Source organism: Musa acuminata, chromosome BXJ3-7, assembly GCF_036884655.1.
Source record: "Musa acuminata AAA Group cultivar baxijiao chromosome BXJ3-7, Cavendish_Baxijiao_AAA, whole genome shotgun sequence".
Classification (NCBI taxonomy): Eukaryota; Viridiplantae; Streptophyta; class Magnoliopsida; order Zingiberales; family Musaceae; genus Musa; species Musa acuminata.
Genome location: NC_088355.1, coordinates 8,086,571 through 8,098,821, shown reverse-complemented (window position 1 = coordinate 8,098,821; position 12,251 = coordinate 8,086,571). Strand labels below are relative to the sequence as shown.

At 41.1% G+C, this 12,251-nt stretch overlaps 2 protein-coding genes across 3 annotated transcripts; both read right to left on the bottom strand.

The window, feature by feature from the left end:
- Positions 1 to 1,189: 1,189 nt before the first annotated feature.
- On the bottom strand, positions 1,190 to 2,605 carry LOC135643595 (probable xyloglucan endotransglucosylase/hydrolase protein 26). The gene is made up of 4 exons (XM_065160734.1): positions 2,191 to 2,605; positions 2,020 to 2,120; positions 1,738 to 1,931; positions 1,190 to 1,669 (listed from the first exon to the last, which is right to left on the bottom strand). Exons 1-4 carry the CDS (start codon positions 2,438 to 2,440, stop codon positions 1,297 to 1,299), a joined length of 918 nt encoding a protein of 305 aa, XP_065016806.1. The 5' UTR covers positions 2,441 to 2,605; the 3' UTR covers positions 1,190 to 1,296.
- Positions 2,606 to 5,586: 2,981 nt separating this feature from the next.
- Positions 5,587 to 8,955, bottom strand: LOC135643442 (auxin-responsive protein IAA17-like). Of its 2 annotated transcripts, XR_010498248.1 has the most exons (6): positions 8,294 to 8,955; positions 7,553 to 7,782; positions 6,889 to 7,030; positions 6,467 to 6,528; positions 6,008 to 6,090; positions 5,587 to 5,908 (listed from the first exon to the last, which is right to left on the bottom strand). XR_010498248.1 is itself a non-coding variant. In XM_065160396.1 (5 exons), the coding sequence occupies exons 1-5, from the start codon at positions 8,791 to 8,793 to the stop codon at positions 5,871 to 5,873; spliced, it is 972 nt and encodes a 323-aa protein (XP_065016468.1). In that variant the 5' UTR covers positions 8,794 to 8,953; the 3' UTR covers positions 5,587 to 5,870. The 2 variants fall into 2 exon arrangements, 1 of the variants encoding a protein (XP_065016468.1); XM_065160396.1 differs by lacking the exon at positions 6,008 to 6,090 and having other exon boundaries at positions 8,294 to 8,953.
- Positions 8,956 to 12,251: the final 3,296 nt, after the last annotated feature.

Sequence of the window (12,251 nt, the reverse complement as noted above, 5' to 3'; positions counted from 1 at the left end):
GCCATCCTCCGCGCGCAGGCCGCACCCTGTCCGAGTGAACGGGCATTAATGTCGACTCGACGTCTCCAACATCACCCCCTCAGCCAGCGACTCCCTCGCCCATACCCTGCAACCGGATGATCCGACACGCCACCCTAATGGCAACGTCAAATCCGGTCAGAGGCACGACCCCGTTCTGACAAGCAGGAACATCAGGTAATATCAGACCGAAACTATAAGAGTCCAGGGCCAAAAAGCCACTAGGGGGGAGGCAGAGGAAAAAACCCCCTTCTCGTCCACTAACAAAACCGTCGGAGGGGTCGGGCCCAGAGGACGGTCCGACCTGTGTGCAGGTACACGGCGACCACGTCGCCAGGGGACTGCAGCTGACTACCTCGGGGGATCACCCGCGGATCGGCCGGCTGTGATCGCCCACCCCGAAGACATCAGGAGGCTCTACGTGCGATCTTCGGCATCCGGACCCCTGAACCAAGCCGTAACGTCCCGAGGTCACGGCTTAAACAGGTGCAGACCGCATCAGAACTCTTTCGGGAGGTAGAGGTCCTCGTCTCAAGATCGATGCCTGGAGCTCGAATCAACTCTCTATTGACATTTATCATCCATAATTTGCGCATAAGATTCCATTTCTAGTTCGTGCATGTTCTTCTTTATTGATATATGCGGGAGGTAGCGGTCGTCATCTCAACTAGCACCAAACAGAGCCATGTCTGCGGCTCAATATCATACTCCATGATTGGAGCTCCAAAACTGATGTGATCAACCCTTTCTTGCTATTTCTAATCTGTGATTCATGTATTAGGTTTCGTTTCTGTTGTCCCAAAATTTCGTGCGTAGGGTAGTTCTTCTTTTCTTATATACGATTATTATTATTATTATTATTATTATTATTATATTATCATTTTATAATAGTTCTTTTGTTGATGTCTTATATGATAACTTCTTAACAGACCAATGAAACTGCCATGATGTTTGTTGCAGTATTATTATGATTATTATTATTATTATTTTATAATAACTTTTGGTTGATGTGTTATATGGTAATTTCTTAAAGGACAAATGAAACTGCTATGATGTTCGCTGCGGTATGCGAAGATCCAGAATCAAGCTCTTCATCCATACACGACACACTACCATATCTCAGGTACGCCAAGTCACCATAAATCCCTATAAATTCTATGAGACCATAACATATTAATAGAAATTTATTCCACCGATAATAATTTTTAATAAAGCAATAATGCAGCAAAACATAGATCATGTGGCTGAGAGCACATTAATCTTGTGGCTGAGAACACATTAATCTTGTGGCTGAGAGCACTCGGGGGGCATGGTTCCATTGAATCTGCTGGTATCCTTGCAGTAATCATAGATCATGTAGCTGCCCCTGATGTTTGCCATCTGCGTCTTCTGATCTGGAGTGAGAGTGCTCGCAGGGTACGTGGAAACGCACTGCGCGTCGTCCCACACGCAGGCCCGCAGGCCGAGACGAGCGTAGCCGGCCACGAATGGCGCGCTGCCCCAGTCGATCTTTACCCGCCCGCCCCGGGTCGCCCACGCCTCCCCGTTCCATATGCTCGAGTACGCCTTCATGGCCTGCTTGCTGGGGTAGGGAATGCCGAGGCTTTCGTAGTTTCGGAAGACCCGGATTGGTGTCCCGTCCACGAACCACCTGCATCGAATGAAGGCTGTGAGGGGGGGGTCGTCTTCGTTTGTAGACTCAAACCTTGATTCACTTACACGATCTCGCTGGGGTTCCAATGGATGGTGTAGTTATGGAAGCTGGAAGTAGGGTCGAACCAGGGGTAGAACTGCTGCTCCTTTTTCCCCATGCCCTGTGTATAGATGTTCGTGTGGATGATGTAGGGCTGTCCGGTCGAGTTCCCCAGGAACTCGAAATCTATCTCGTCGTGTGCTGATCCGTCCGAGGACATCTGCATGGGATGAAGAAGATGTTGATCGTAGAGGATAAAAACCTCAATGACTTTGGTGGGAATTGATCGACCACTTGCATCCACTTACGTAATACGAAGTGACAGTACCGGCAGAATTCCCTGCGACCAGCTTAATGTTCATTTCTATGCTGCCTAACATGAACCGATTGACGGTGTCGATCCGACAACCTAAACATGAAATGAAATTATATGCGACAGTGAAAAGATCGGCTAGTTTAGACTCTGTGTATGTGTATACCTGTTTGGTTAGTGAGGGTGAGGGTGAGGTTTTCGCCATCGGCGGAGACCCGTACGTTCTGCGCTCCCCAAGAAGGTACAGTGTCGTTGGCGAAGTTTGCATGAACGAGACGTCGATCAAACGCGAACAGAGCGACAAGAGCGACGATAAGGATACGGGCGTCCGCCATTGCCGACCTGCAACCGGCCGGAGGTGCCTCCTCTTGTTTACGATATCGAACCTGTGAGGGCTTCGGATATATGATAGCCATGAACGAGAGAGCCTGTTCTTATATATGATCCGAAAACTGAGCCGACTCTCCACAGCTATGCCTTTACTGGATCCAACTTTTCATTTATGTATGCCCAAGGGATTCATCTTGCAACGCTGGCATAAAAATCTTGGTTCTGATTTAGTTGTGGCGTGCACTAAGCGCTTCATGGGTGTAAGCCGGTGATATATAATATTCGCTGATTGATATTTTTCCTTGGCCGGCGACATGCCTCAAAAGTCAATGTATCTGGAACGATCCAATCGTTCCTTATTGCTGCAGCTGAATTAAAAATGAACAAAAAATAGTTGGGGCTCGATGTTTGTTTGCACGTTTGTATGTTCTATATTTTTTTTTTGGTTAAGGAATGACCAGGTCGAAATTATTGGTCTTTGGAATTGCTTTACATGATATTCATATTAGAAGATATAGTTGGGGATTGTAACACGACCATTTTGGCATGCAAATATTGCTCGAGTGATTGGTTGTGATAATTTGATACCCCTAAAGCGCTATATATTTTGGTCTCTTCTAACAGGAGAGAAGATGGTTGTACTCATTTAATTGAGTAATTTATTTTATTTTCTTATGAAAAAAAAATCTATAGAAAAAAGAAAAACATAAGTGTCACTGGATCAGTTCAGCTAAATAATCTATTCTCAGTAGTTTGAAGCATTTTCTTTTCCTTTTTTTGCATTGTGATAGATACTTCATTCGTTCAATTGTGATTCTAGTTGCATATAAGATATGTAATTTTATCTAAACGGATTAGACTAATGTGCTAGCTCAGAGGACAAGTATGCCAGCAAATGCTTTTATATCAATTTATATGTTACTACAAAAGACTGAGAATAAAAGAGGACCTGCCAGGCTTTTGATTGAAAAATCCTTGAATATTTGTCGTCATGTAGCCAATTAATTACCTTGGAGAATGAAATAGAGCTACATTGATTGCACAACAATGACGATTTAACTATTTGATGAATCTTTTCTATCTTTAGTAGAACAATAATCACTAGTTAAATCAAAATCTTCTTTAATTGTTTCCAATGAATCAGCTTTGTAAGGCCACCAAGCTCTTGTGCAGAATTTTTCTTGGCTCAGCAAGAAGAATGGTTGGGAGTGAGATCATATCAGTAGTGGTTGCCATGGTGCATTGGATTCACGGGGGAGCTAACCTTGTCTAACAGGGTATTAACTCAGCCTTCATCCTTTGTTCTCGTGTCTTTGTACCACAATGTTGTAGAGAGAAGATTTGCAGTGCAAAGGTTGGTATTTGATTCGAAGATGACGTGAACAGAGTTATATTGTTAAGCCAACATATAACTCAAGACTTGATCGGATCGTGTCCCATCCGATTTTGATAACTACGCTTACATAACAGATGAGGATGAACCAATTGGGATCAAAGATGAGTCAGCCAAAGCAAGAGAGATTTCTTATGCTTGTGACAGGTGACACGGCTATTGTCCTCGGTGTCTTCCTCATCAATGCTTGGTTGGCTTGATGCAAAAATGTCATGATCTGGGCCATGTCTCCTGGCCCAATTTAGAAGACAGATCAGGTCTTGATTGCTCATTAGACTAGGCTACATTTACTACACCACTCACTAATAGACAAAATCCAAATAGTCTTGATAAACTTGATTCTCAACCACATGCATGCATGTAAACTACTGTTTAAATAAACAGTATCATCTCACAGCCTGTGAGTTAAAAAAAGGTTCAGATTGTAAGAAGAGGTTGTTACTATCATCTCACAGCCTTCCTTTGTCACAAAAGAACAAAGGGAAGAAGCTGAAACCCTACTTGTGTTCCAAGGACAAGAAACAAGTAAACGAATAATGCTTACTTCAGTAGTTGTGTATCTCAGGAGAAAGAGATAAACACGAGTAAAAGAGGTTGTGTCTCTCAGTAATCCATGGCCAAAGTCAACTACACGGGTCATCAGTCAGTCAGTTCAGAGACAAGGATGCTGTCAGCAATGGCCAGTAGGGGATGTATCAGTCACCATCTAACGGCCACTCCTAGCACTAAATGAAGACTGTCCCCTCACCCACCTCCAATGCAGGCCCCTCACATGCCCTCTCATCCATCGCACGATGCCATATTGTGATTGACACCTTCTCCCTCCCTCTCCTCCCCACCGTTCATGTCTTCCCATCATCGTCACTGCTTTGGCAGGGTCAGCAGTCATGGTTCTGATGTATTTGAGTGCATCAGCAGCCATCAATGGATGCCCTAGTTTGTTTTGGTCAATGTGCAGCTTCTTTTAAGAAGCTTCAGAGGACTCACTCTACTTGCAGGTGATACACTCTTAGTTCAAGCAGCCTTTCTGGCTCTGCAAAAAGGCACACTCAGTCATATCTACCCATGGAGGGAGGGGGAGAGAGAGAGAGAGAGAGAGAGAGAGAGAGAATACACCAGTCAAAAGCATAGAACAGATATGGATTGCAATGCTCGAAGTGGCCACCAACAGAGAGACATCATATGAAGAGAAAGCGGAGTGAGGCATCATTTCTAAGGAGGAAGTCTGATTCCCAGGGGGGAAGAAAAAGCCTAATTATAAGGGAACACAAACGCACCCACCAAATTTGCACTGCCCTATATTTAATTGGAAGATGAAATGATGGTTTTAGGAACCTGTGAACTCTTCTGCAGACAATATCATGGCCCTAAAAGAGCACAGCAAATAGATGGTGGTGGTCTGTCTCCACACAGCACAGCCTCTCAAATAAAGCTGGCCATGGAGCTTGACTTCACCATGCAGGTCTAGTACTGGGAAACAGAAGGCCTGAATGGAAGTATCACTACAGTTGGAGGACCAGAAACAGGGAAATTAGGCATGAGGCTTTTCAGACGAACAATCACAAAGCCATTTATCTCGGAAGAATGAGAAGTCAGAAATGAGACACAGGAACATCTGCACTTCAAGAGCAAGCGAAACCTAAAAGAGGTGGTTTATGAGGTGGGGTATGGCCTCAACATGACCAGAGCAGAACACAAGGCAAGAGGTAGCATTGTAGCCAATTCACCATCCGAGTGCAGTTCATTCAGATGCACTTTTAACCTTTATGTCCTTATCAGAGGTGTGGACATTTGTTGGGTGACTTCCATTGTTAGGTATCAGCCGAGAGATAAAAGACATTGTAAACAGCAGTCTCAAATAGGACACTTAAATTATAACAGTTGCAAACAGCAAGCCAAATGTTCAGACATACAACAATAGCAAGACAGACATACAAACACCAAATTCACAATCATAAATAGCTTATATGATCCTAGGGAATCTTAGCTAACAGAGTCTTAGTAGCAAACTATGCAATATGATAGATATATGACGGTTGCCGGTGGCCTTGTTAAACATTTCGGAGGCCCCTACGGAGGCACCTGATTCATGTTTGATTTCATAGAAGGGTCGGCGATGGCCCCTAGTTACGGTTCTTGCATTTCTCCCTGGCCCTTGGAGCTGTAAGAATAAGGACCACATTTGGTTAGTAGAAAATCCACAGTTCTACCCATTCTATCATAACGAAAACAGAGGTAAATATAAGAAGAAGATTTTAACCATAGGTTTTACTTCCAATAAGTAGACGCATTTTCTGATCAAAACTCGAACACAGGTAGTGGAGCTTCACCTTGTAGCAGTATCTTTTACCACAAAGGTGGTAGAGTCAAGAATTAGGGATTAATGAATACACAACAAAATATACAATAAGACCTAAATGATTCATGATGTATCGACGACTATCACATGAGTCTGTTCTGTATCAGGTGGAAAACGATTAGCATAACACATCACAATATAATCTTAAATCAGCTATCGAACATATCTACATACCTATCACAATTTCAAATGTAAAAGTTGGCTGACTATTCATATGGGAATAGACTTTAACAATCCAAAAGGGCTTCATATTTCTTCTATTAACTAATGTTACATGCAGTTAAGTAACCAGACGTCTATTTGTACATATATAATTTTGGATAGAGCAATTCTGTACACCGGTTTAATCTTTGTACTCACCAAGTCCAATTGCATCTGAACCCTTCATTATCCTCAGCCTCCTGCAAGAGTCGATGAACATCCTGAAATTTCAAGTAAAATATCAGCAGTCAATGATCAAGCAGCAATAGACACATCAAATCTGCCATAAAAAGAAGAAAAAAACTCACTACCTAGAATAAAATTATTGGAGATCGAATCATTCACTAGTCACCTGTGAAAAATAAGTTCAAGCTGAACTAGACCATGGGAATATACAACCTAAGTCTCGATTATCAGTTTTTATTTGCCTCAGATATCTCAAATGGGTAGCAGTCGATACCAAAACATATGCAAAACTGGAAAAGGATGATTAATCTGTAGTAGAAGCTAAATGACATGTTTACGATCTGTATTCTTTCGACTATAGCTATAAAGTTCACATCGAGGAATATTGTACTTACTCCCATGGCACATCTCCGACAAGCATCCAGTCACCATCTTTGTCTTCACAAGTGAGCACATATTCGGAACCACTCAGAAGATCCATCAACCTGCTCTCGGATAACCCATCTCGGCTTGGTATTGCATGAGAACCGCACTGGCCTGGAGTAGCACAAATTACAAAAAGCAAGTAAACTCCTCGTAATGCCAACACACAAACTTTTCAACTTTGGAACAATAGAGGAGATGAACAAGAACTCTGCTTCTGCATTAAGAACATCATACAGTTCTACAGTGTTTCACAAAGTAAATCATGATTCGGTCTCAAATAAGTCAAAGAAGGGTCAGAGAATTTTGAAATAAAATTAAGAACTTGTTTGATCTGATGAACACTATCATATTATCATAGATGCAGCTAAATTTTTTTCTTAAACAACATACGGATGGCACGATCCTCTTAAATCATGTGAATCACAATATAAGTGTAGCCAATGCAAGATATCAGCCTGACTGAATCGTTTTAAACAGCATAAAAAAGAAAACCCATACAGATCTAAGAAAATAAGCAAATAAGTGACTGAATTTTGGCAAGAAGTACAACAAAACGTTTACTCTTAGAAAGAGAGAAAATCATGAAAATTCTGTGAATCATAAGAGCAAAAATGGAGAAAAGCCACAGCTCACCGATGGTGAAGCCACTGAACATCTTCTCGAGTGCCACGGAGAACTCGTTATAATTGTTGTACGTCTTCAGGTCAACTTTCCTAAGGTACGGTGCTCCATCCATGCTGACCTTGACGTAAAGACATCCTAGACCTTGTTTTCCATCGGCATCTTCCTTGTTCTTTGATGGATTTGTTGCCATAGTGTTCTTACGGTAGCTGCGGATCGGTGGCCAACCTACCACCTGTGCCCTGTTCCAGTTTTTACTCATCATTAGATGTGCTCATCAGATCAAAACAAGACTTGCCTAGTTAAAATCTCATCCCCAGTTGCGGAAAAAGTTTGTCCCAACCAAATCAGGTTATCCTTCAAAGCACAAAAGTGTCAGCATGGTGAAAAGTTCACAGAGAACATTAGGAACACCAAACAATAATTTGAGAAGTTCAGCAAAGACAATCTTTAGATCAGGAATTGGATTAGATTCATGGCATATCCAACTTCTTATCCATGTGCAAATGCAGCCCGTAATTTTTAAGTGTCTACTAAAGATCTACAACTAGTTTTCTTAGCAAACTTACGATCTCCCGTAATTTGAGAAATCAAGTAGAACAAATTTATATTTTCTTTTTTTAGTAGTATTATCACGTTAGAACATGTAGAAACATGCTTTCTGAGATAAACAACAATCATCATATATGACGGAGGAAACGAAACAATATAAAGATGCAAATTTCAGCTCCGGCAGCGGTTGGAGACACTTACTTGGCAGCAGGCGCGACGCCACGATCACTACCAGCAGAATTCCCAACCTGTGCGGCGGCGGCGGCCTTCCGCTCTTGCCCGGCTGCCTTCGCCACCACATCCTTGCCGGCGTTGCCGTGCCCGGGCAGCAGCCCCCCGCCACCGTTCTCCCCTCTCGGCGAGAACAAGGCGCCACCTTTCCCGCCCTCCACCTCGGATCCGCCCCCTCCGGCAGCGAGGCCCCACTTCCCCGCCCCGTCGATGGCGTCAGAGAACCCCCTCTTGGCGCCGGAGACGAAGACCTTAGGGAGGCGCCCCAGGGTGAGGCCAACCTCGTCCTTCCGTTCAGCGGGCTCCGACCCAGGGAGGCCCAGCCTCAGCTCCGTATCCTTCAGGTTGAGAGCCCCGTCCTCGGCTCCGCCGCCGCCAATGCCGGCGGCGGCGGCGGGGCAGTGGAGCTCCGAGAGACCTATGTAATCATGCTCGAGAGGCGGTGATCCGCAAAGAGAGCCAGCGACCATTAAAAGTGGTGATCTTTGAGAGATAGAGAGAGAGAGAGAGAGAGAGAGAGAGAGTACACAAGAGAGAGAAGAGAAGAAGAGATAGAGGTAGCGAGGAAGACGAGTATATTCCAAAGCGCTGAGTAAGGAAACGGAGGAGAGGAAGAAGAAACGAGATGTCTTTTACTTCGATTTGGGTCGTAATGTGTACATGAAGAGTATAATACTTCACGTCATCGTCTAATCATGTCATTGTAATGGAGGCAAAAAAATGATGATAAATGTCATTTTATTTTCGTGCATGTGAAAGAGATTATTAATGCTTTTTTTTTTTTTGAATTAATCTACCGACAAAACACTGTGAGTTTCCGGCGGTGTCTCAATTAACTTTTCTTCTTTATATTTTTTTAATGGAATAATTAATACTATAACCTATTAATAGCTTTGTTTACTGAAAAGGGTAGACTAGTGTGGGTAACTACTCGCGCCGCTCGGGTGGGCAGCCGCACGTTGTGCTTCAATAAAATACTTGGAAATTAACTCGATATTAAAAGAAAGACAAAAACAACAACAACAACAAAAAAAAAAGTGGGGAGATTTGGTAGATCTATGTGTACTCTATTTTTTTTCCTCATAGAAAAAGGTTAGAAATTGTAGCAATGCATGTGGACTGAAGGAAACAACAAAAGAGAAAAGGTTAGAAATTGTGTGTATAATTTTTTTGGTTGAAAACTTTTATGATAATTGTTTAAGAATTCAAATAATACAGAGACATATTTTTTTATCTTATCTTAATGTCAGTATTCATTGCTCACATATATTTTCTCATTCATATCTGAACAATGAAGATAAGGAAAAAGCTACTGCTTAGAAATTGGGTATATATTTTTTTTGGCTGAATAATTTTATGATAATTGCTTAGGAATTCAAATAATACAGAGACACATTTTTTATCTTATCCTAATGTCTTTTGTGGCAGTGTGACTACTCAATTAAGATAATAAGGAAAAAGCTACTGTTTAGAAATCAGCCTAATGGATCAAACATCTGTAAGTAACTATATTCTTCATAATTGCATGGTTCTGATTGCAATTGGTTTAACTATGCCCACTTGATTTTAAATATGTGTACTGAATTATTAAGCTTAGTTGATTCCATGGGATAGATCTATAATACTTAGTATATTATATATGGCAAGTCTCCTTTAATACCTACCTAGGATACTTTATCAAGTTGATATAATATAGATGACATCTGTTAGCATCAAATGCATACAATTTCTATTTCTGTGCTGCAAACAATTTAGGCAGTAAGTAATTAGATAAACTTCAGTAAGACACCATTATAGTTATAATGACTTGTTTGTTTGTCTGAAATATAAGATTCATAAAGTTAAGTTGAATTCAGATCATGTTTCTTGTGTACGTCTAAAGTGACATAGATGTATGACATGTTAAAGCAATTTGTCAGCCTAAAGACACAGCACTCTACCAAATACATGCACCTTTCAGGCCTCTACGCTATGCTAACCAAGGAAATGGACAAGAATTAATAATCCTTATAGAATATTTTTATTTCACTCGTTTTAAGATCAATTTTATTTCATAATAGTTGAAAGAGAAAATAGAAGAAAAATAGCACACGGAAGCTTTCAGAATTACCTTTCACCATATTGGAATGGTGCCCAAACTTAGACAGAGAAAAGCCAAAAGGGAATTTGTTGTTTTGCCATCACCAAGGCTCTGACCAAGAAAAATTGTCTCTCATCCGTTTCTTTTCTGCTAAACCTTTCACATGAGAATTAACATGTCAGTAAGAAGAAAGATTCAAATGAAGAGGAGGACTGTCTTTTCCAAGAAAATTTTGCGAACAAACATTTGATCTTTTCTTCAAAACATTTCAGTCAAAATGTAGCAAATAATATCATTGACAGCATGGTAAATATACATAACTAAATGCTTAATTCAGAGTTGACCAATGGTAAATATTGGTTCAGATTTCAACAGTGTGATCCACCGATGGCATGTCTAGTGTTTTACGTTACTCTTACCATCATGCCATCAAATCAGACAGCATGCCAAGTACCCAAACATTTAGAACGAAACAATAGCTACTCAAAAAATGTCACAAGTAGAGCCATATGCAGCAACAAGAAAGGGAACTATTGGATCTACTGCATACTGTTTAAATTAGTGATCGAAATCATGATAATGTAGGCCACTAGATCCAAACTTTTTTTGTTAGGGGCATTAATTTACAATCTATGTCGCCAAAAAGCAGCTTTACAACCAACATAACCTCGATTAAAGCATAAGAATGTCCCCTTTGCTAATAAATATTTCCCATTGACCCGCTAAACTAGTAGGTGTGTGTCCACAAAGTGATACATTATTGGAATGAGGACCTGCTGATTGTACTGAAAAATTCTCCTAGGGGTGCTTGAGATTGTAGTGCTATGATATATCATTTCACCAGGTCCCTGTTGATGTCTAAGCATGGCATGTTTCATAAACAGCTGAAATTTTTGTGGGTGCTTGAGATTGTAGTGAAAAATTCTCCTAGGGGTGCTTGAGATTGTAGTGCTATGATATATCATTTCACCAGGTCCCTGTTGATGTCTCAGCATGGCATGCTTCATAAACAGCTGAAACTTTTGTGGGTGCTTGGATCTTCTGGTAGATCTCAAATCCTCAAAAATGTATTAGCTATAAGAAAAAAAGTGAAGAACAAGGCACAAGAGACATTATTAGGTAATGAAGATAAACTGCTTGTCAAGCTCCTAAAAACAGGTACAGCGGCAAACAAGAAACATGATGGCTTCAAGTAAAAGTTAACAGTTTGCATTGCCATTATTATCTAGCTAAAATATTTAGTAACATTTGTTTTCCAACTCCTACAGTAGCAATCACTTAAGCCAATCTACAATTCTAAATCTCCATAATGTGTTTCTATCCAGTAAGTTAACAAACAAGAAAATACCAACATTAATCATCATGTTACTACCAGACTAGATCATGCATATTTCTCCATAATAAAGGGACATCTTCTACCAAGAAAAAGAAAATGAAAGATATATCAGTAATATTGAGCTTAAATCCTACAACAAAATTAGTCAGATCAGAACAACGAAAGCCTTGTTAGTGGACAATCCTATAGCAGTTTTTATCTGTCCTGTTGGGACTTTTTTTTTTTCCTAACTTTGGCCCCAGAACACAACACATGCTCATCTCCTTTTGTTCCCATTTGATGCTCTCTGCCCCTCAACCTTGGTCCACCCTTGTCCCCCACCATCCCTGCACCGGGATCCACTTAGCCCCACAAGATAAGCCCCGCATCATTCTCCATCTTTTAGCAATCGTAACTGAAGGAACTAGTGTCTCCACCCTAAGACTAATTAATCCTTTAATTTTACTGACTCCTTCAATAATTTATAACCGGGTTAATATCATATCAGAATCTAGTGTCAGGTGTTCTGCTCT

Bases quoted from the DNA above. Each gene is read 5' to 3' on its own strand.
- LOC135643595 (XM_065160734.1), bottom strand. From the start codon at position 2,440: ATGGCTATCATATATCCGAAGCCCTCACAGGTTCGATATCGTAAACAA. The intron at 1,932-2,019 runs GTAAGTGGATGC...CATCCCATGCAG, and splicing joins GTACTGTCACTTCGTATTAC to ATGTCCTCGGACGGATCAGC. The intron at 1,670-1,737 runs GTAAGTGAATCA...CATTCGATGCAG, and splicing joins TGGAACCCCAGCGAGATCGT to GTGGTTCGTGGACGGGACAC.
- LOC135643442 (XM_065160396.1), bottom strand. From the start codon at position 8,793: ATGGTCGCTGGCTCTCTTTGCGGATCACCGCCTCTCGAGCATGATTAC. The intron at 7,031-7,552 runs GTGAGCTGTGGC...GTGCTACTCCAG, and splicing joins GTTCAGTGGCTTCACCATCG to GCCAGTGCGGTTCTCATGCA. The intron at 6,529-6,888 runs GTAAGTACAATA...TTGAAATTTCAG, and splicing joins GTCGGAGATGTGCCATGGGA to GATGTTCATCGACTCTTGCA.